Here is a 22,722-nt window from a genome sequence, read left to right on the forward strand (position 1 = left end):
TGCAGGTTTTAAAAAGAAATTTCCAAAGTTTGTGCCTTCACAGGGGGAAAAAACAAAGTGCACAACAACTTGGAGGCATGAATGCTCAAAAGAAAATGTCAAATAAAATCCTTTTTTTGGTAATCTTATAATTTCTAAGCCAGCCACCTCATTTTGGAAGGCTTGTGTTTGAGATCAGTGTTAATTGAAGATGACACCTTAAAATTAGCCCACTGTGGAGGTATCTCATTGAATTAGATCCTAAAGGAGTAGTAATACATTAGGTACCATATATGAAAATAAATAAACCTCCTCCCTGCATAACTAATAGCTACTTCTGCTATTAAAGCTGAAGTATTTAAAGCACTGTAACTATACTGAGTGCTTATACTACTATTTTTTTCCCTTTTTTTCCCCCCATTTAATGAGAGCCTATTTATTTCAGACTACAGTTACCTCCAGTTTTACCTCGTTTTCCCTGATTTGGTGCTGGTGATGATACAAAAAACACTGTGGCACAGCTTTCCCTTTGCTAAAGAACCTGAAACTTCACTCTGGAATAAAACTGAAAAAAACCCAAAAAGCAAAAGCAGTGCATGAGAAGGAGGTGGTGGTGGTGGAGGGAAGGAGTGGGTGAGGATGGCACTGGGACCATTAGTGATTGAAGAAATGCTGATTTTAGCCAGTGGTATTAGCAACTGGCACTTTTTAAAGTGCTAAAAGCTTTGGACCCAGATTACCATGCGCATATTTCAATTTCCTTTAAATCCAGGGAGATTTCCTCTTAAAGCACACTCTCTTGCTCTCTTTTTCTTTTTTTTTTTTTTTTCTTTTTTTTTTTTTTTTTTATTCAGCTAGATTGTGCTTGATGGGGACTGTTAACTGAATGCAGCATATTATATATTGCTTCAATAAATCACCAACAGCCGAAGCATTCAATATCATGCAGAGCAGTAATCAGGGGAAGTCTTAATCACACTTTAAATGGTTTGGATTTATGCTCTGCTTTCCACGGGCTACTACCACTGCTGGAAAGGCACAGAGGCACGGCTCCGTGGTGGCCAGCCAGGAGCTGGTCCAGCTGGTGCCAGGGGCTGGGAGCACAGCCAGGATGCAGGGTGTGTGCCAGGGGGGCAGTGCTCGGGCCAGGGAGGATGAACAGCCTCCAGGGCTTTCCTGGAGCTGTTTGTACCTATGCAATGGTCTCTTCAGATTGCCTGGGCATTTTGGTGTAAAAAGATGTCACTCTGACAATGTAAACAGCTGCTCTTATTGCATCAAGGTTGTACAGATATGTGGCAAGTCCTGGCTTTGTTTTGACTGAAAAAACGTGTTTTAATTATAATTTATTTCTAAAGAAATCATCAGATAAGAGCAAAACCAGCTGCTATATTCCTTTGCCTTTTGCACTATGTCCAGGAGATTCGAAACGCCTTCTGGATTTTTGTCAGGGTGTGGGAGAAGTTAAGAAGAGCTGGCTTAAAAAACTAAACAAGCCACAAAACCCCTTAAATATGATTTTTAATTTATGACTGGTGACCCACCGAGGCTTTCCATGAGAGTAAAACTTTCCAGCCAGGGCTGTGGCCACGAGGTCTGTGTGGGTCTCAGGGAGGTGAGTGCCAAGTGTCAGCCCACTGGCTGAGGATGGGAACCTTCCTCCCCTGCACCATCACACGCCAACCTTCACCTGCACCCTTGCAACGATATACAGATGTGCAGTGACGTCGTCTCTCTTGGCCACAGGGAGAAATCACAGCAGAAAACAATAGCCCCTTCTGGGGGGAAGTTAGTCATCTTGGTTAACCCCATGGCCTGGAGCACGGCACAGACACGAGGGCGGTCACCGGCCACCGGCACTCGCTGGGGACGGGGACACGGCGCTGCCGGGCGGGAGGGCAACAGGCTTGTTAGGCACGCCTGGCTGGGAGAGCCCTGGGCACACTGTGAGCTGCTTTCCCAGCTCAGAAACACTCTGCGGCCCCCTCAGCTGGAGAGAGTGAGTCTCCCTTCCAGCCTGGTGTTACAAGTAGCCACACTGCTTCCACCATAAACGACTGCTCTAGCAGTGGAAATTTGAACAAGGCCAAGCGGAGTGGAGACGCAGCAGCTGAGATGGTTAAACGATAGCCCTGCACACAGGAAACTCTCCCATAATGGTGGATTTAAGTTCCAAGGAGCTTTGGTATCTGACCGTTGGGTTCATTCCCTCCACCCCCTGTTTTGTTTTTCATTCAGTTCCATGTTGTTCATGTCTCTTAATAGGGCATCCTTCATTATCATTATCCCTAATAGTGGTTTATTGTATTAGTTACAGTTAATTTAAATGTTACCGAAGCATTGAAAACAGATTGCAGATGTTTTGAAACAGATGTTATTTTAATGTTAAACAAAATCATGAATATTTATGGGTCATTATTGCCTGGGTTGAATTAAGCTCTTTAAATAGTAATGTACGGGCTTAATGTCTTTTGAAGGAAATGCTCCAAAAAAAAGGTGAATGGAAAAACACTGTCATATAAAGATGTATAAATCATTTCTTCTGGCAACACTGTGCTTTTCCTCTATGAACAGGCAGAATTAATTACTGTTATATTACTAAAACAGGTACTGTTCTTGTTCTCTAGCTCAAGTTAACCTAAGAAAATTTTTTGAGCTCAGAAACACCTATAGAGCTCTCTATTTCATAGTGGAGGGGCTCACCTGCTCCCTGGAAGCAGACCTAAAGTTGCAGGAATATTTTGAGGTGGAGTCATTAGTTTTAAAGGAAAAAAAGGCAAAGATGATGCAAGCACTCAACTCACTTGGTGTCAGTCTTTCCTACAGAAACAAAGAGGGTTTGTTAATGCCACATGCAGGCTGTCTCTGCTTGAGTCATATTTCTTTCTTTATGGAGATGGAGTTAGTCTTTAAGGCAGTAGCTCAAAATGGCCTTTCATTCATTACAAAGTTATTTAGTTACGGGTAGGTAACTCTGAATGACATTTCTACATCTTGCACTTTATTAGTTGATCCTAGCTGCTAAATGACATGGAGAGATCAGCATATCGTGGCAGGGGAGTTCAGTTGTTTTGGCCAGTTTTAGATGGGGTCCAACCCACTAGAGTTGAAAATTTGCCTTTGAGATGATGAACTCAAGGGGTGTTGATGATGATTAACTCAAGAGGAAGGGGGGTGGGATAATACAGTGGAAATTTAAAAATAATAAGTCTGTAAACACAGGGATTATTTCCTCCTCCACAGACATGCAACACTTCCACTGCCTCAGGATGAGTCATGTCCTATTTAGAAGAGGAATGGCCCAAGCATTAGTTTGTCAGCACAGAGTCTGGATGATGCTGGGATAGGAATGGTGCAGGCAAGGGGACATGCAGCCACAACCCATCTCTGCTTGTGTCCACTGGGATTGTGTGCTCTAACCTGCAGCATTGAGTGTCCTTTTTTCTTCCCTTTTTCCTCTCCAAATTTATACTTTGGAGGAAAGCCTGAGTTCTCCTGAAGCTGGCAGAACTCCTTGTCTCCAGCTACAAAACCCCTGAGCAGATGGGCACAGGTTTTGGCTACCCACAGTGGCAGTTGTTGAGCATTAAGGTCTGTAATCTCATCCAGGAGCATCTGAGCATTCCCTTCTCCCTTGGCCGAGGGGAGCGAGCGTCTCCCGTGATGCTCAGGCTGATGTCCAGCACAAATCTCTCACTGCTGCCACAGGGCAGGAGTTTGCCCCAGGGCCTCAGGACCTGCGTGGTCAGGAAAAGAAGGAGGAATGTACCAGCCTTTCAGCTTCCAGTGTGATGTAGGTACAGGGGTCACAGGAGAAGTGCTGAAGAGCTGCACCTTGCATCTTACTACTGACCTGAGTGGAGGCGAAGAACAGATGTGATTGGAATCATCAAACTTTGTTTTGTTTTCCAGAAGCTGGTCAGGCAAGTTTTCTATTGTGGTCTAATCTCTTGGCTTAAAAGCCATACTGAGAACTCACACACATCCAGTTGAAGAGGTGTTCCTTCAACAGCTTGGACTTGCAGTTCACTGCTCTCATGTCCTGAGTAAAGTCTGGTACAGTACATTATATTCAGTAGACTGCCAGAAAGGGAGTTCATTTAGTTTGATGACAGATTAATACCGATTCACAAATTAATTTTGTCTCTTTGTATATCAAGGGTGTCCGCAACTTATTTAATTTGTAATAAATATAATTATAGAAATGAATGAGCTATCAAGATTTTTAAAGTATGATCCATCAATGTTGGCACGACTTGTAATCCTGGTCATTATAAATAAAATGGGTCTTTTGCAATATGGAATGCAATTTTCCCTGTAGTTTGTCTCATTATTTTCTGACATGTGGGTTAATATTAAATTACATTGCCTTAATTTTCAAATCAGGGCTCAATTTGTAAATAAGAGGTTAATAAATAACCTTTCCAGCTGGAGGCCTTATTGTGACTTCATTAAAATAAACTTTTAAATGAGATGAAGCCTTGATGGTACCCACATTGTCTCATCCAGTACATTGCAAAACAAAAAAATAATCTCCTGCGGCTGCCAAAAAAACCTACCCAAAGTCATTGTGCCTCCAATACATTCCAGTGGTCTTTTAACTGTCCCATACAACTGGGCTATACCCTGACTTGCTTCATCTCCTGCTCCCTGGCACACGGAGCACATGCTGAGCTGTCCTTTGAGTGTGCCCTTGAGCGCACTGTGGAGGCTGCAGGGGGTTGGAGCCACACGTTGTGCTGTACATCTTCGTGGTCCTTCAGTGGATGCAGCTTCTCATTTCTGGCACTAAGCTCAGACCTACTCCTGCTCCTTTGTCTGCTTCCTGCTGCATTTCATGTGGATAGGTTAGAATTTAGATGGAATATTAGGAAAAATTTCTTCACTGAAACGGTTGTGAAGCACTGGAATAGGCTTCCCAGGGGAGTCATGGAATCACCATCCCTGGAAGTGCTCAAAAAGAGTGTAGGTGTGGTGCTTCGGGACATGGCTAGGGGGTGGATTTGGCCGTGTTTTATGGTTGGACTTTATGATCTTTGAGGTCTTTTCCACCCTAAATGATTCTGTGATTCTCTAATGCTCATGGAGGTGTCTCTCATTACAACTTCCAGTGAAAAGAAAAGACTTTTCTCAACAGGTGCAACATTCTTCACAGGAATTTTGTGTTCTGAGCTGGATTTCTGCTGTTGGAGAGGTGGAAGGAAAGCTCTGACTTCTCCATTGAAGGCACACACCTGTGCCTGGCATTGTTTGGGCCCTGGACCTGAACTAAGCTGGTTTGTTCTTTTCCCGTTGTTGATTGCATCTTGGACAAAGGCTATTTTCTTTGTAAAGGGGGAGTTTCCCTTCAGAGAAAAGTAATATATGCAAGTTTATAAATAAAATCCCTAAACACCCAACCCCAAAACAAAAACTCCAAGATATGGTAGGAAAACTCTAAAAATCAGCCCACCCTTAAAGGAAGCAATAGGTTGCTCTGTGGGACAGAGGCTGAGCTAGTTTTGCCCATGAGTGCTGCTGCTCTGTGCTTTAACTGTGAGAAATGGTAGGCTCAAAATTTGTTGTATTTAGAAAAAACAAACGACCACAAAACCCAGGTCATTAGAGGATTTTTCCCCCTAATTTAAGTAGTTTTCATTTACTGTAATAGAGAACACTGAAGCATGTACACAAGACCTAGTTTACAATTGCAATCCTCTGATGGTTCTCCTGCTATTTTTATTTAAAAAATGTCTTTTTTTTTTTTTTTCAGTAGTACTAAAGGCATTGGAAATATCTTAAAATAATAAACCTTGTCCTGTCTATCATTGGGGTTTATTCTGAGGGGAGAAAATATCCTTTTGTTCACCAGTTGTGCTCACAAAAATCAATTTCTGCTGAATCTGTTGGAACATCTGTGGGCCAGTGCTTTGCCTGAAGGACTTTGTCAGCACTTAAATAAGGGCTGGGAAAGAGGTTTTACCTCAGCTAATCTAATTGTAACACAATACTGTATTTTGTGTGTTATCTGGAATAATTTGGAACACCACTAAAAATGTGGTTTTTCCTGTTAAAAGGAGGGATGATGCTAATCTAAAAGGCCCTCAGCCACTTAATTATTTTACACCTTTTTCTTTTGTGAGATCTTCTCAGTCCCAACTTCCTCCAAGTGAAACAACTCTGTAGAAAGATCAGGAGTGGAAAACAACTCCATGTGAGCTCCTTAGAGACTTAACTTTTTCTGGTACTGATTCACCTGTGATTAAAACAGCCCATGTCTCTGCATAATAAATCTTCCTTTAAAAAAAAAAAACCATAAATGACAGTTAAAACATTATTGAAGAAATGTGCAGATAGTAGTTTAGTTGAAAATCTTTTTGATGTTGCTTTTTTACAAGACTACTTAAGAAGTCATATCTCAGCGCAATGCTCTTGCAAATTCAAGGTTTAGATTTGGAGGGGTTTTAGGATAAAGTTGTTGATGTATTATTAGTAGATGTTAAATTTTGGGAAAGCATGTGAGTGGGTTCAGGTTTTAAATTTCTCTCATAATTTGGGCAAATACTGACCATTTTTTGGTAGTGTTCAATGACCACAAAGCTGTCTCTCGTCTCTAAGAAAAGGTTCTCAAACACATTGGTTTCATTGGTGCTTTCAACATATAGACCACTGCTGATTTGTTCAAAATGCTCCCACTTATTTCCAGTTAATGATGGAAATGCTGGGATCTATTTTCTTTTTTCCAATTAAATAGAAACCTTTACCTGGCTCAGCCCCAGTTTCTATTCCCTGAAAACATCTTTCACATTCTCTGACAAATCTCCTGACATTGCTAAGACAAGCTATCATTTCCTAAGAGGTCCTCAAGCAAGGTGAGACCTGTTAGGTTCTTGGATGGCTGCTAGCAGGGCAAATTCACTGGCCTGCAGGATGTGATTACGATCACCACGGGGAGCACTCTCTGCAGCTGATGCTGGTGCTACAGGGTGTTCAGCCTTTTGGACTGCAGAGCAAAGCCCATTTTCTCACCCCTCCTTAAGATCTCCCAGATACACAGCCCTCTTTCAGTGTGCCTGGAGTGATGTTTAATCCTCTGTGCATTTCATCGAATTTCACTTATCGTCATTATTGATGAGTGACACAGAGGTTAAACGATTCGCATCAAGACATTTTGCTCAAAAAAAAAAAAAAAGAAAAAAAAAAGAAGAAAAAAGAATACATCAGTTTTGAGTCCGTGGAGACACTTTGCTCAGATGCCAGTCAGATGGGTAAGTGCAGCAGGCAGGTAGCTTCTCAGAGGGCTGCTTTGCCAGTTGGGAAAGGGGCCCAGTGAAGCCAGCTGGAGATTTCCAAGTTCGTGCTCTACAGTAACAGCGGCAGAAAGGGAGAAGCACGTTTGCTTCTTGCAGCTTGGCTGAGCTGCACAGCCTGGGAGTGCCTTTGCTCTGAGCTCTACAGCCAAGGGCAGGATGCTGGTGCTGCCAAAGGGTGGGGCAGCCCACCTACAGACTCCAGGCCTGGGGCTGGAGTGCCTTTCCAAGCTTGCTGCAAATCCGTCCCAGCTGCATTCCTCGGCGGCTGTCCCTGCCACGGTCAGGTGGCTGAAGCTCCCTGGTCACAACACCTTCCCAGGGCATGGCTGCTTGCACAACTGGTCAAAAGACTAGTCAGCAAAGGAGGTTACGGAGCTAAAAGTGGTGCTCTTGTTTCAGAAGTCCTTTACGTGAAGCTTTACAGACCTAAATTCTTCAAAAATAGATCTCTCTTATTCCCTAATAAGTATCCCTTCTTTGTTTTGTTTTTGTCATGGCCACACCTCATGGCCCATGGAATTTTCCAAGTAGAAGACACACTAGGAGACACAAAGCCATGAAGAAAATTAGGCCGGCTTTGTCCAGAGTTTTGCTTCCTTCCCTGCTGCTCTCCTCATTTTATTTGATCTTTTTTAACCACTACCACCACACTGGAACACAGATCTTGGTGCTTTGGTCAACATCCAGCTGTGAAATGTGTGCTCTTCTTCTGCATGATTCACTCCGCAGGTGTCAGGAAAGCTGTTCCTCATAGTCCTGAGCAAAAAATGTCTGTCTGTCAAAGCCGGGCAGAGAAGATGTTTGTATGGGCAGAGCACTCCAGAGTCCTTCCCAAAGAGGAACAGAAAAGGGATAGTGGCAGGGGAGAGAGGGGGCATTTGTGAAGGTTGTCTTCATCTGTACTCTTTCTGTACAGTGAATGGAGAAAGGGAAAGGGAAAGAGAGAGTCCTTTAGAAGACATTCAGAGCATCAGACCAAGCTTCTGCTTCAAAGTGCTTCCTTAAACATCCTTTTACTATGAAGACTATCCTGGGCTGCACTCAGTAAGAGTTAAGGCTGGACAGAGGAATGTGGATCACATGTTTATGTAGTCCTATTTCCTGTTTTTTGGCGCAGAAGCTGCCTTTTGTGGTGTGCTGCTATACCTTCTGCTGCCTGCTGATACCCCCCCCCACATGATTCTAAAACAGCATCTGACATGCAAAGGTATCAGCCACAGAGTTTGCTTTTTGGTAAGCCATCAACACTTGGAGAGATGTTTCCAGCAAGTGCACTGTATTGTGTGCAGCAGCTCTTCCAAAGGTGACAGCAGGCATGCCGCCATGTCCCCTACGTATCTGCCTGACAGGTCAGTGTGGGGAAAATGGAAATAAGGGAGGCAAAGGGACCCACGTTATGAATCAGAAGTGCTGGTGCAGTTGGAGGAAGCTACAGTAGTCACAAACCCTCAGCATGTGTGAAATCACTGCATTGTTCTTTTTTTTTTTTTTATACCAAACATATTTAATATGGCCATTTCAAGTTTTACATGAAACATAAATCAAAGAGAAATAAGTGTACTGGGCACAACACGGGTTGTTTTGTAGCTTCTAAATTTCTTAAGTGTTAGGTCATTTTACTTACAAGTTAAATGGCTGTCTGCAAGAGGCCTTGGTTGGTCATAAATTGTCCTTCCAATAATATAAAACACACCATTTGTTTACCACACGTATGCGCTTCCAAGGAGATCCAACAGCTCGTAAAGAACAAGAGCCCCTATGTCATCCCTACAGAGACCACTGCAATAAAGAGCTGCTGGAATGACTCTGTACTCAGTAAGTGCAATCAGATCCAGCAACAGTAGCTTTTATGGGCTTTTTTTCTCCCCTCCAGGAAAACCTGAGATATTAGTGCAATATTAAAGAGCTGTGATGGTTTTACCCAGAGCAGGATCTCACTCTTCCTGTGCTCCCACTGGTTTTGGGAGTGGAGTGAGGTTAACACTCACCAAAGAAGGTCAGAATCAGACCTGTTAGGATGGTTTGTTTTCATAAGGGATATGATTGATTAAAAAGAAGGTTAATTGAATATTATGCAGCTGCCACAGTAGTATAAACTCCAAGCTCTGGCTTATAAACAACATTTGCAGCAGAAGGGTTATTACCTGCTTACAATTGGAGTAGTAAGCCTTTCGTTCCTTGTTTATTCCAGGATGGTAAAGCAGTAAAAATGCACATGCTGGTACATGACCTCAGGTGGGCTCCTAGGAAATCTTAGCCCAGTTTAAGTAATAAATATGTTCTCACACCAGCAGAGGCGTGCCCTGATTGAACTCTGAAGAGAAACACCAGCTAAAAACATCATTTGATCTAGATTAGAAACCTACTTTAAGTGTTTGAAGTGGAAAAGCAGTAGGAGCTGATCTGAGTCTCCAAAATCTTTTGTCAATAGAAAAGATCTGAACAATTTCCTCTTAATAAAATGACTGCATTTTTATTGTGATTTCTGTAGTTCTTGGACAGTACAGACGGGTGTGATATTTATCCAATAAATAACAGGCAAAAGGATCACTAGCACTTCCACTGACTCAACCTTGGATCATGCTGAGGATGACCAGATTGGTTTTAAGAGATCCACAGGAGTATGGGACTCACTTCGCCCCACTGGAGAAGGCATCCAGGCTGCCTACTTGAGGGTCTCTCTGTAATCAATGAGGAGAGTGACATGTCTTTCAGAGGAAAAGTCCACCCCATTCCATGTGTCTAAAACAGGAAAGATTAATTTCACAAGAAGGATGTGCCAATCTCTTGCCATGGACTTTGAAGGAACATGGAGGAATCCTGAAGACAGGGTGAGGGTTTGTCTCCTATGTAGCTGGTTCTACATACCTGATTCTGCCAATCAGCTCAGGAGGGATCCCACAGAGAGGAAAAGGAGTGTATCCCCTTCAGTTGCTTCTGCATGAAACTGCTGGTTCATTTGCAACAAGTGTAATTCACTGATTCACTGGCCAGCTGCTTTGCTCAGCAGTTTTCATTCCAAACTCATTGCTGTGCCCACGAGGATCATCTGTGAGCCTCCTCACCCTCCCTGAAGGCTCTAGCCCTGTGCACACCAACCCACCTCTACAAAAACAAGTTAAAAGTCAGTCTCTTGAGTAGCTGAGCTAAGTCTTGCTGCAGCCAAATTAAATCTTTCTCATCAAGGAGCTGGATGAGACTCTAACTAGTCACAACTGATGTATCTATCAGTTGCTCACCCAATAATTGCTTCCCATCACATACATAATGCACAGATTAATTTCTTCTTTCTCCAAACCCAATATTCAATTTGCCACTGTCATGGCCCATCACAGCTCTGCTAATCTGTCCTATTTCTGTCTCCTTTTGGACAACGACCAAGTCAGTCAACAAGCCATTTTTATAATAAATCTTCTGGTTAACAATTTGTCCAGCCCCTGCTCTGAGTCCCTCTCCTGTACAATCCCTGCTGCACTGCTGCTCTCCTTCAAATCACCTCTGCTAAGAAGCAGTGAAAGACACCTGGGCAGCAGGACTGTGCTTGCAGCACACGCTGACCTCGCTGCCTCTCTTTCTGCCACCTCCATCTCACTGTTAAGTGGAAGTTCTTCAAGGGAGGACCATTCCACATCTGTGCTGTATCACACACATGCCCTACCAGCTCCTCACCAACTGTTCCAAGCACCAGAGTCCAACTGACAGTGTTGGTGTGGTAATGACAGACCAACCACCATTTGCCAATAAAAACAAATAACAACAGACACAATGAATTATGAAAAAAATTACTTTTTAATGTACAAAAGGTTTATATACAGGTTCAGCATGTTACCTCCATTCTTATGATGTAGAAAACAGCTAAAAATGTTCTTAGGATATAAATTTGACAGAACAGTTCACCTACAGTATTTTTAGTAATGATGTCTTCTATACATAATATATACAGTGCTGGAAAGATTATTATAATACTTTTTCAGTAAATGAAGGAAGACCACCACTGGAAAGTCCAAAAAATCTCAAGTCATTGGAGATTTGGTTTTGCTTCTGTATTTGAACTTTTGCGAATGAGATATCTGTGAGGAGGGACTCAGGAGCCATTGCTGCCCTATGCAGCTGTTAAAAAAAGTCATTAGCAATCAAAGGACACGTGAAAGCCTGATCCATCTCAGCATAACGAATGCCCAGTTGTGCTCCAAGCATCCAGGACAACATACAATGTCCTAAAAACATGTACTGCCCTCTTTTCATAAATGCGAAGGCAAGGGCAAGGTCAGTAACTGCAGGAGAATATATACAGTAGACTATAAAACAATCCCTTTAAACACAACTTTCACAGGAGACACAAATAAACAGCCAGGCACCTTGCTTTGCTCCCCTGTCCTCATGCACCCTGGACATCAGCAGGAATCACGGAGGGGTGAAGGGCAGGGCTGAGAGCACCCTGTGTGTACCCTCTGCCACTGGGATGAGGATGATGAGACTGCAGGATGATGAGCAGCACCTCCCTGCACCAGTTGTACCTAGGGATACCTGGCAGCAAAGCTCTCCCAATCCACCACTGCCAGGCACAGCTCCTGCCTACCTGATATCACAGAGTTTGCCTGGAGGTAGCACGTGGCATTTTCATGTCAGCCTCTGGTGATACTGGAAGAGTGATCCTGAGATCAGTTTGTGCAAAAGGAAAGCAAAGACACCAGAAAACACCTTTATAGAGCTGTCCTGGTCCTGTGCAGGGGACAGAGTCAGGTGCAAATGAGAACACGACACTGATATGACAGGGAGATGGGAAGGAAAGAGTGAAGCTCTACAGATGCTTACTCAGTCCAGCTGTAAAAACCTGGGGGGGATGTCACACTTCTTCCCTGCCCTTCAACGTATGGGGTACAAAGTATTTGAGGCTATGAGAGCAGGATGAGAGGAGCTGTCCTTGTCCAACGCAGTCTGAATTTAAGCAAGGCCTCCTCCCAAGTGCATGCACCCCACTGCTTCTACCCTTTTGTAAATAATGCAACAAAGATTAAAGATCAAAAAATAAATAATGCAACAAAGATCAAATTACTGGCAGGTGGGACTGTCCTGGAAACAGCTGATCACTATTATGAGTAGTTATATTCTGGTGGAGAATTTGATTTCAGGAGGCCCTGCTCCTCCCATCTCTTCCCCAATGATGGCTCCAAGAGATTCTCACTGACCAAGCTACCAAGCTATTCTGACTCAAATACCTGTTTTGAGACTATACACACGTTTAGTGAAGCAGGTGCAGTCTGCTAGTGCAGGTGCTGCAGGCTGCAGGCGCAGTCTGCTAGTCAAATGAACAACTCAGGCTGATCGCGGTATATTTTTTGGATACAGCAGTTTTTTTCATGCTGTGGGGCATGTTAAGCTAGCACTGGGTGCATGCCAACAAGCCTGCTTGTGGGGCAGGGTGTTTTGGCTTATGCTTGGCCTCATATCAGTGCAGCAAGGCACCTGTTGCGCACACAGAGCCCGGGCAGAACTCTGCATTGAGCACATCACACAGACAAACCCTGGCAGATTAACCTGCTCCTCCCGTGCTGCCACAGTGCACACTGGGCTGGAACAAAAGTAAAAGTCTCTCCATTGCTCAGTGTGCTCCAGCACTCTGACATTAAAGATGCATGTGGGGCACTCGCAGAAAGTCACTGTGTTCAGAAGGTGCAAAGTTATGCATGTGTGTCAGTCTGCATGCCAGAGCCTTCCTGCCACGGGGGATTATTTCCCAGTGATTGCTGTTCCCAGACCTCTGCTCCACTCTGCACATGATATAAACCACGTTGTAAACACATCTGATCAAAGTGTGCATTCACCTTTTATGTGTCTCATCAATGTGTCTTTCCAATGTTTTCTCAGAAACACCACTATGTTTTTATAAATGTACATTTTATATATGCTTCTGACAATACACTATATTTGATTTTTAAAGGAAGCGAGGCCTTGGCTACTTAACAAGAAAGCATGGTAAGGCACTTTGCTGAGAAGCCATTTGGAAACGTTGCTCTTTGCAAGGTACAAAGGTATTTAAGGTATAAAACAATACTGCTGGCAGAGGGCTTGTTTGGAGACGTAACTAAACCCTACTCTCATCAGAGCAGAATACATAGTATGGCTTTTATTCTAACCAAAAACACATCCTCCCATTTCTTTCTGGGGCGGGTTGAAAACGGAATTTTTTTGTAAATGTAAATAACAGAAAAATGATGGGGAGGGCTATTTACAGGGCTTCCCAGAAGGGAGGGTTTCATCTCTTACCACCCTCATGCTGTCTCCTAGCTTGGTGGTGATATCGTTCAGTGCTCCGGGAAACTAAGCCAAAAAAATAATACGAGAGGTGCACCCTTGTGGTACCTGCATATAGTTTACATAATTCTGTACACAGACTTTTTAAAATTTTCATTTTGAAATCCTTTAATGTATTTAACACTTATAAAAAACCCTACTCTATTGAAACAGAATATTTTTAAAAGCACATTCATACAACTGCTTCGCGCAGAGCTCCTTGGGTAGCACCAAGGCCTTGTGCTTTACCGTTACGACATCATGTTCAGAAATTTACTCTCTTCCGCCAGCGTGGTTAGCATGGAGCTCATATCACCTATTGCCATATTGCTTATCCCCGCAGGTATGGTGGGCAGTGTCAGAGAGTTTCGTGGAGTCGTCAGGCGAGAGGAGTTCTGGGAGAGGTTCTGCAGGATGCTGGGGCTCAGGGTTCCTGACATCAGGCTTGAATGGTCCCCATCATCCATGATGGCATCAAAATCTATCTGGGGCGGCTCAAGACCTTGAGAGTCCACTGTGCTGGACACCTGGTTTGTTCCGGGGGAAGGCAGAGTGGCTGGCTTGCTGTTTTGTGCGCACTGCTGCTGCCTGACCCGACAGTCCGCGTGGTTATCGAAGCCGTTGTTCTGTTCGTACATGTGGATTTGGCCGTAATAGTACATCAAGTTGTTGTCCCTCGTGCCGTCCGCGCACTGCTGGGCTGGTGCCAGCAACATGTCGCTGGTTCTTTTGTGCATGGCCTCCGCTGTCTCCTGGCCAGGGCTGATGGTGTTCACAGGATGGGGAGTTCTCATGTAGCCCAGCTGCTGGGCAGTGCGGACCCCTCGGGGTCTGCTGCCCGGGTTTGGCTCCGGTGGAGGATGAGGCTGGATCATGCCGGGTGGATATGCCTGCGCAGCTGAACCCACCACGCTCTGCTGAGGCTCAAAACTGGGCTGATTGGAGGTCATGATGGGCTGAGGAAAGGTCTCCTGAGCCACAGGGAAGCTCAGGTGGCTTGGCTGAGATGAGTAGTTCTGCTGACTCGGTTCGTGCATGACCTGTCCCAGCGCTGTGCGCTCACTGTTGCTCCTGACCATCAAAGAAGGGTTGGCTGCCATGTCCATTTGCTGAGGGTGAAGGTGGGGTCCAGACTTTGCTGCCATGTTGCTGCAATTAGGAGAGATCTGATTTGGGTTGCCACTGACTGCACTGGGGCTCAGCATCTGATGTGCTTGGTTATACCCTGTGTGCATGCCCATATCAGGGTTCATGCTGGGAGCTAGGCTCATGTGCTGCTGCCGCAGCTGCATGCAGTTTAGCCTCTGCCCATCCATGCCCATGTTTCTCTGCATAAAGCTCTGCTGTGTTGCATTCATGCTGTTGTCTGGCAGCTGCATCTGCTGCTGGCTGTAGTTCTGGTACTGACCAAAGTTCTGCTTCTGCTGGACCACCGCTAAGTTCCCTTGTGAAAACTGCTGCTTCGACTGATTGGACATGATATCAACTGTGCCCGAGCTGACTTCGTTCCACTGCACAGGCATGTTATTTTTATTCATGTCTGAAGAAGTATCAAAACTCATGGAACACTCTGCCATCATGGGTCCCAAGTGGCTCATGCTTGCTTCAGCCACTGCCATTCTGCGCTGGCTGGGCAAGGCTGGAGGCTGCAGCTTCCCACTTCCTTGGAAGTTCTGCATCTCATTGCTGTACCCCATGGAAGTGCTCTCGGCCACTGTCCCATTGTTCTGGGATTTGATGTACTGTACCACATCATCTGGCAGCATAATGTCATCATCTCCAATGGGCACATCTGTCTCCCCGGACATGGCTTCCATGGCGATGTTTTCACTGATGCTCAGAGGCCGGGGTGAGTAGGAGTGCCGGGGCAGGCTCCCATCTGAGCGCCCATAACTCTGGAGACCAAAATTCCTCCTGTCTGTGGGGTGTGGAGGATGGAAGGGGTTCACACTGTTGGTGCTGTTGAAGCGGTGAACTCGTGGGAGAGCCTGGGGGTCTCCAGGAGGTCTCCTCACAGGGTCACTTGCCCGTCTTGTGCAGTTGCCCTGCACCTCATGGGGAAAGGCTGGAGCTGATGTGTAGCCATAGGTGTTACCATCGCTGCAACGCCTGGGGCCTGGTGGGAGGCGGATGGAGGGCAAGGTGGGGTCTGGTCCATCCATCAGTGAGATCCTGTTCTTCAGGGTCATCCTCTCCATGTTTGGCAGGGGAGTCGGAGGAGGGCCCCCTGTGGCAGCAGCGTACTTGGCTTTCAGCCTGTAGTGCTGAGCTGGTGTGAGGTTCAGCAGGCCCGGCATCCCGCTGCACTGGCTCGCCTCGCTCGACCGGCGAGAGGCATCTGTGGAAATCGGGTCATAGGAGTCAGCTGAGCTGGTGTTGTTGGGGCGGTGCCCGAGATGCGAAGCCTCGCTGGAACGGCGGCTGGAGAAGTACGGGGAGATCCCTGAGGATCTGCGGCTGACGGTGTAGGCAGAGCTGACGGTGCTTGTTGTACTGTCACGGCGCTCATTGAGTTGGTTCAGCATTGTAACCTCGTTGACAGACAGCTCCATTATTCTGGGGTTAGGCAGCATAGCTGAAGAACCACCACTATTTTCTAGAACAGAGCCTGAAAGAAATGTTGCAGGGAAGGAAAAGGTTTAGTTAGCTGAAAAATTTAACTTTGTGGTGTTCTAGGTGCCAGAATACAGACCCACAAAGCCACCCCCAAGTACTTAATGGGAGAGATGATGAGTTTCATGTGCTGCTAGTGAATTCAAAACTTCATTTCTAGCTCTGTGTTCATGCAAAGGGAGCAAGAAGTCTGGGGAGAGAAGTTAAGAAGTCCCTGCTGCAGAGTATTCGTAACATGTACACCCCTTATACTCAGCTTCTGAGGAAATGTCTCCACAGCGGCTTCCCTCAGTAGGACAAAGGTAGGACTGGTGTGAACAGTGCCACAGGGACAGCACACAGCTACAGCCACAGCTACTCTCTGGGACAGATGCACAGCAGTCAGGGAGAGCAGGCCGAGAACCCAAATGTTGACATTCAAAGGCTCTTCCAAGAGCAACCCAAGAAGCTCTGAGATCTAGTATAACCCAGGCACTATGCCTTTGGATTTCTTGGCAAAGTCAGAGGACCTCTAGAGGGTTCAAAAAGATGCTTTTACCAGGCATCACCAGCCAGTGGGAAACAAGCAAATGAAGCTGGAGGCTATAGCCAGGAGCTTCTGAGTGACAAAAGGCTTCTGTCAGAGCAAGATTAGGGAGGGAGGTCTTGTCTGGACTGCTGCTGTGCTCCAGTGGTCTCCCAGGAAGCACATGAGCCCTTAGGGAACTCTTACTGCTAGAAAAAATGCAAGCAGTCTTGTGACTGTAACTGAGACAATAGGGACAGCTGTGTCTGGGTTCTGGGCAAGCTCAGAAACAAGGACACCAAAACCTCTCTCTCCCTTCATATGTCTGTAGAACTGAGCACCTGGGTTTCTCTTGCACATCACCAGATGGCTGTGTTTACACCCAAGCTGTCCATTTTACTTGACATCTTTATCTATCAAAGCACGACTCAGAGGCAATAAGGAATGATCCTCATTCCTCCAGGGCAGACTCTTGGTTATGAAACCAGAATCAAACTCCGAAATGTTTAACAGGACATGGCCCAGGCCCAGGGCTTACCATTTCCTGAGATGGGAGGCAGCTTGGTGTTTCTGGCTTGTGGAGCTGGGCTCACCCATGAGCAGGAATCCTTAACTGTCTTGAGTTTCTCCTTCTTGAGCTGTTCAAGTCGTTGCATCGTCGTCATGTGTTTCCTTAGCTGCAGGCTGACTGCCGAGTTACCAGATGAGACTGTTGAGTCCACGACAGGAGCGTTGTCATCCAACGCTGTCAGATCTCCCAGACTTCCCCCGCTGTGCATGTTCATTTCTACTCCACTGTCATTGTTGTTGGTGCTGCCAAGGGGTGATGGCTCACTGCTGCATGACGACTGGCCACCAGGACTGGACTGACACATCTTGGGGAGGGAAAAGAGGAAAAAGAGTTGGGCAGGTGAAAACATGGACGGAAAGAAATCAGGAGCCCAACATCCCCAGTGTTAGTCCTGGAGGCTAGGAGAGCTCCTATCCTAGGCTCTCCCTTGTCTTGTTACCCCATCCTGCTGCAGGATCCCAGCTCTTCTGAAAGGCAGATGCCTCCTCCCTGTGAGAGGAGGATGGGACAGCACCCCACAGCTGGAAAAACCATGGCAATTCAACTGCAAGATGGAGAGAAACCAAATGCTCTTCCTCCAAAAGAAGGACAGATGTTTCTCGAAGAAAAGCAGCATGCCATGTGGTTGTGCAAGGCATATTGCAGCAAACACTGGCTTATCTAACATGGGATCAAGGCTTAAGTATTTCAGACACAACGTATTTCTGTCTTTTAAATACCCTAACATATAATTATGTTAGCTGACAAACTTCCCCGCCAGATAAAAACCTGGCTCACTGTTTGCAAACTCCCACTAGCAGATAAGGCAGATAAGCACCATAAATATTTATTTTATTTACATTAGGAATGTAAACTACTCACATTGAGTAGTTTATTTGCAGCAGACACTATATGGTCTGAACTTGCTCTGCTGCTGCTACCAAACAGGATGCCTGGCTTTTCTGCTCCAGGCCCATGCTCCAGCCAGAAATGGGAGTGCTGAAAAGGCAAAGTACTCTGCCCTGGGCCAAGGTGGGAATGTGGAGTGCTGCAGTGTTGTTACTTTACTCCATAGCAGCCCTCCATGGGCAGGGTTGACTGGCTCTGACTGCCCTTCAGTCTAGATGATAGAGACTGCAATCCCAATATTTAAAGGCAAGTTGTGGTGCTGGGAGAAAGGTGGCAAAGGGAATCCTTGGGCACTACATCCTCCCCCTTTCTGCACTCAAGCAAATTTCTCCTATCCCTCCCCACTGCCCCCCATACTTCCACTTCCACCCTGCAAGGGTTAAATGGAGACAGAGATCTGCAGGAGATCATGCTTTATACAGCTATTTTAATACAAAGGATTTCTTTGCTCACCTTAGTACCGACTGTCCTTAGGAAGGTAGAGTGAGGAAGGGTAAGTGGGAATAAAGAACAGGTTGTTAGGACAAAGACAGCATTAACAAAAAGGACTAGGTTAGTAAAAGGAGGAAGAGGAAAATGCAGAATACAGCACAAATTACCAATATATCCCCCACTCCCATACCCCATCTTCCCTGCCTTCCCTCTTCGGAGGCACAAATAAAAGCTCCTAGGAGAGACTTTCTACCTGTTTCCATGGGTTTGGGGTGACACACAAATATGGGTCAAAACAGGGAGCCTGGGAATGATGGGAACCACTGAGGCATCTCACCCCTCCCACCACCCTGACCTTAACCATGAAACAGGAGTTGGATGTGGACCCACCAGATGAGATGCCACCTGTGCGATGTGCACAAGGGAAGCCCGCAGTGCTAGAGAGGGACAGTGAAGAGAAACATATGACCCAGGGCCCTGCTGCCAGTGAGAAGGCTTGGCTGGAACCCTGGGAGCACAGAAAACAAGCCCATACCTTCAGGAGAAGCAGGGTGGGGAGCTGTAATTGTGTCAGTGTTTTCATAGGAAAAAAACAACAAAACACATGGAGGAAGAGTATTGAAGAAAGGTCATTCTGTCCAGTGGTTCTCACACTCAGCTTTTGTAACACAGTACAGAATCTCATCACAGGAAACTGTTTCTTTAGTCAATTAGAGACATTCTGGATGTGTAAGTACTAAATTTTTTCTTAACTGAAACATGCTGCTCATTAGTAATTTGTCCAAAAACACATCCCCTAACCCTTCTGAGAAAATCTTTGTAGCTCCAGGGCATGTTTTTCACAGGAATAACAATCTTTTAGCCTGGATTCAAATCAAGAAAATATATATTTTGGAGCTCAAAGTCCTTTCAGCTCAAGTGGGAAGTCTGGGGAATATGTGAACACGCCTTTGCAGGTGAAGGTCTTGCCTTCTGTATCCAGCCCATACCCTGTCTCACTCTGAGCTGATGCAGCAGACCAGAACTTTGGGTACAAAATTGAAAAGAAACATCAAAAGCTAAAAGTGATTCATGTGTTGCAACACTCCATCTCCTCCTCCATCCTGGATGGGGTGAAAGAGGTTTGATGTGTCTGAAAGCACCACTATACACAGCTCTTTAGTACCACTGACCACACTACTGCCAATTGTGGAGGTGCTGTAATGGACAGAAAGCTGATAAATGGTCTTTGCTTCAGGTGCTGGAGCTGTAAAGCTTGATCGTGGCTGAGTTGACCGTCTGTACTCTGTGGGCCACAGCACTGCTCCCATGTTTATTGCTAATTTCACTCCCCTGCCCCATCACCTCACTACAATTTTCTATGGCGGCTGGGAGTCATGTATTGAATTTCTATACTCCTGAGTAATCTGCTCTAGCCAACCTCGGCTGATCAGGGAGGTGGGACTAGATGATCTCAAGAGGTCCCTGACAACCCCAGGGATTTTGCGCTTCCGTTTGTGGTGGACAGGATCAAGGAATTTAACTTGCTTTAAGATACTCAACAAAAATAGAACAGGTAATTTTATCCGCACTGGCTTCATCAAACAGCAGCAGACTAGAAAGAAAAGGAGTGAAGGGTGCAGGGGGAAGGAGAAAAGGGACTGCTTAAGCCAGGATGTTCGCTTCAAGAAGCATTCTCAATCTGTGTCCTGTGGTCATTGCTCAATTTTAACTGGTGAAGTAGGTAAAGCTCATTTGACCACAACACTCTTGGATTTTACCCACTTTCACAGCACAGGAATGCCAACCTTAGCAGAGGGCATCACATGGCCCCCGTGACGACAAGGGCAGGAATTTATGATGCTGGGTAGGAAGGTTCAAAATGTAGTGGACCTGCAGTTCATTTCTGGACTTGAACTCTAAGGTTGAAGGGCACCTGCCCAGAGAGACAAAGGGAATACAAATGCTTCATGCCCCTACTGCATCAGAGATCAGGAACCACGTCATTTCTGCCAAAAGCAACTGCTCTTACCACAGAATTCTCTGTTTTTATCGTTTTGACTTGTAAGCAATCCTCCATGCTCCTTGTGGTGCTGTTGGCCTCGGGGCTCTCCTCTGACACCTTGCTGCTCTGCTTGGCACTTGCCTCGTTGTCCCCATTCTCCTTGAGTGGCGGTGGCCTCGGGTGAACGTCATTGCGCTGCTTCTTTGTGACGTGAGCATCAGGCCCGTGCACCGTCTTGACGTGTTTTCTGAGGGAACTGGGGTCCGTGTACCGCTTCGTGCAGCCAGGGATTTTACAGACATAGGGTTTCTGTCAATACAAGCAAATCTTGGGTTATATTTAGAATAATAAGCCCAAATATTCCAGGTACAGTGTATGGGCCAAGAAAATACAATGAGCATAGCAGCAGACAGCAGCAAAATGTGGAGCATCTGCTCCACAGGACTCTGTAAAGACTGAGATATGGAAGATGTGATATATGGGCTGCTGCTGATCCACACAGACTTGGCTGGTCATTTCATGTTGGCTAAACTTCTTGTTTTCAGTTTCTGGATCAAAAGACAGCTAAGAATTCATGAAATACTTTGCTAGTATTACTTTCCCATGTATGTATTTGCACGGGTGGCCACAGGAATGTTTCCTGATTAGGGATGGGAAGGAGGTGATGTAGTGGACTGGACATAGCACATTCGCTCTGCTAAGGTGGGGTCTACACCAAGAAAATGTCTGAAACCTTTTGGCTGATGGAAGTCCAGTGAATTCAAGCCAGACTGGCTTCACCCTACTCAATCTATCACAACACTCCAGCACCTATCACCTTGAAATCTGCTATTGTGCAAAACAAACCACAGGAATGCAATGTTTTTTTCAGACGACAGCACTCGATCCTGAATTCATGAATCATTGATTGCCACAGGAAAACAAGGCTGAAGCCACGCTTCTGAAAACAGAAATCGGCAACAGATACTTTTACTCTTTTAACTTTTTTTATTTTACTGAGCCTCCAATTCCAAAGTGTATTAGCACTGCAGTTGTTTGAGCTGGTGCTGCTGCACTGGAAGCTCTGAATTCATCACAAGTTCCACTTTTGGCCTCAGAACTACTCCATGTATATTCCTGCCAATGCAATAGGATACATCCATGAGAAAAAACAGGCAGATGTTATTTGAAGGCTGCCCAAAATGACCATTCCTATTAATATTTTTTTAAAATCTGTCTTGTAATTTTTGTCCAGGAACTTAAGTGAAAAAATACGAAGGAGTGTATATTCTTTGCAGAAAGCCAGCATCATCACATGGAAAACACTGAAAGTCTGTTTTGTATTCAAAAGCATGCTTCCTGACTGATCTTGGCACATCATTCAAACCAGCTAAATCAATGTAACACCCCACTGAGGTAAATGTATTTTAAAGCTGGGTAAACCAAAGTACAAAAACTAAAATAGTTTGTTTAAAAATATCATGAAACCTTTTGGACAAGCATTATAGAAATACTACTACTGCTGCTATTAAGCCTTATTACAAAGATCAGAATCCCCACCACACGTGCTGAAAAAAATCCTGTAGATCAACAGCTCAAAGATTTTTTATAAATATCCTTTAGGCTCAACAATTCTGATTTCTCAGACCCCAGCAATTAGGGTAACATGATCACTGTTGCTTAGACAGCAGACACTCTGCCTAAGGGGATTCAATCATCCTCTTCATCAGGCCATACCCCTTGCAACTGAGCTAAGCACAACTGCTGATATCCCTGGTTATCCAGATTCTGACACCTAGTAACATCTTCACCCTAGTGAAGTCAAGAGTTTAGATGTCTCAGATGCCTCTCTCCTACGCTCATGCACATACAGGGTAATACTCCTTAGGGTGGGAGAACTGGAGAACTCCCCACGCACTAAGCAGAATTGGATTTATGTGTTTTACCCTTGTTCAGCTTGAGTTGCTGAAAATGTCATTGAGTCTTTGGCTGGCCATGAACTCAAGCCACTCCTCTGTGTATGCACTGGAGAGTGGTCACAGGATGAAAGCCCTTTTTCCAGGTGTAACTTTGAAGGTATCCCCTGAAGGGATTCAAACAGGCACTGAAAGTTTAAAATACAGTGTGTATGACATTTCAATAATCAAACCAAAGCCAGTGTGGTAACACATCCCCAGCCTTGAAT

General features: G+C 45.3%; 1 protein-coding gene across 4 annotated transcripts in view; it reads right to left on the bottom strand.

The window, feature by feature from the left end:
• Window positions 1-11,051: 11,051 nt before the first annotated feature.
• Window positions 11,052-22,722, bottom strand: part of GLI2 (GLI family zinc finger 2) — a 187,750-nt gene continuing 176,079 nt past the window's right edge. For all 4 annotated transcript variants that reach the window (XM_038142266.1, XM_038142265.1, XM_038142267.1 and 1 more), the window contains 3 exons: window positions 20,586-20,867; window positions 17,222-17,558; window positions 11,052-16,173 (listed from right to left, as the gene is read on the bottom strand). In XM_038142266.1, the coding sequence (XP_037998194.1) occupies window positions 13,817-16,173; window positions 17,222-17,558; window positions 20,586-20,867 (2,976 nt within the window). In that variant the 3' untranslated portion in view covers window positions 11,052-13,816. The remainder of the gene's footprint in view (window positions 16,174-17,221; window positions 17,559-20,585; window positions 20,868-22,722) is intronic.

The sequence above is a fragment of the Motacilla alba genome, chromosome 7 (genome assembly GCF_015832195.1).
Source record: "Motacilla alba alba isolate MOTALB_02 chromosome 7, Motacilla_alba_V1.0_pri, whole genome shotgun sequence".
Classification (NCBI taxonomy): Eukaryota; Metazoa; Chordata; class Aves; order Passeriformes; family Motacillidae; genus Motacilla; species Motacilla alba.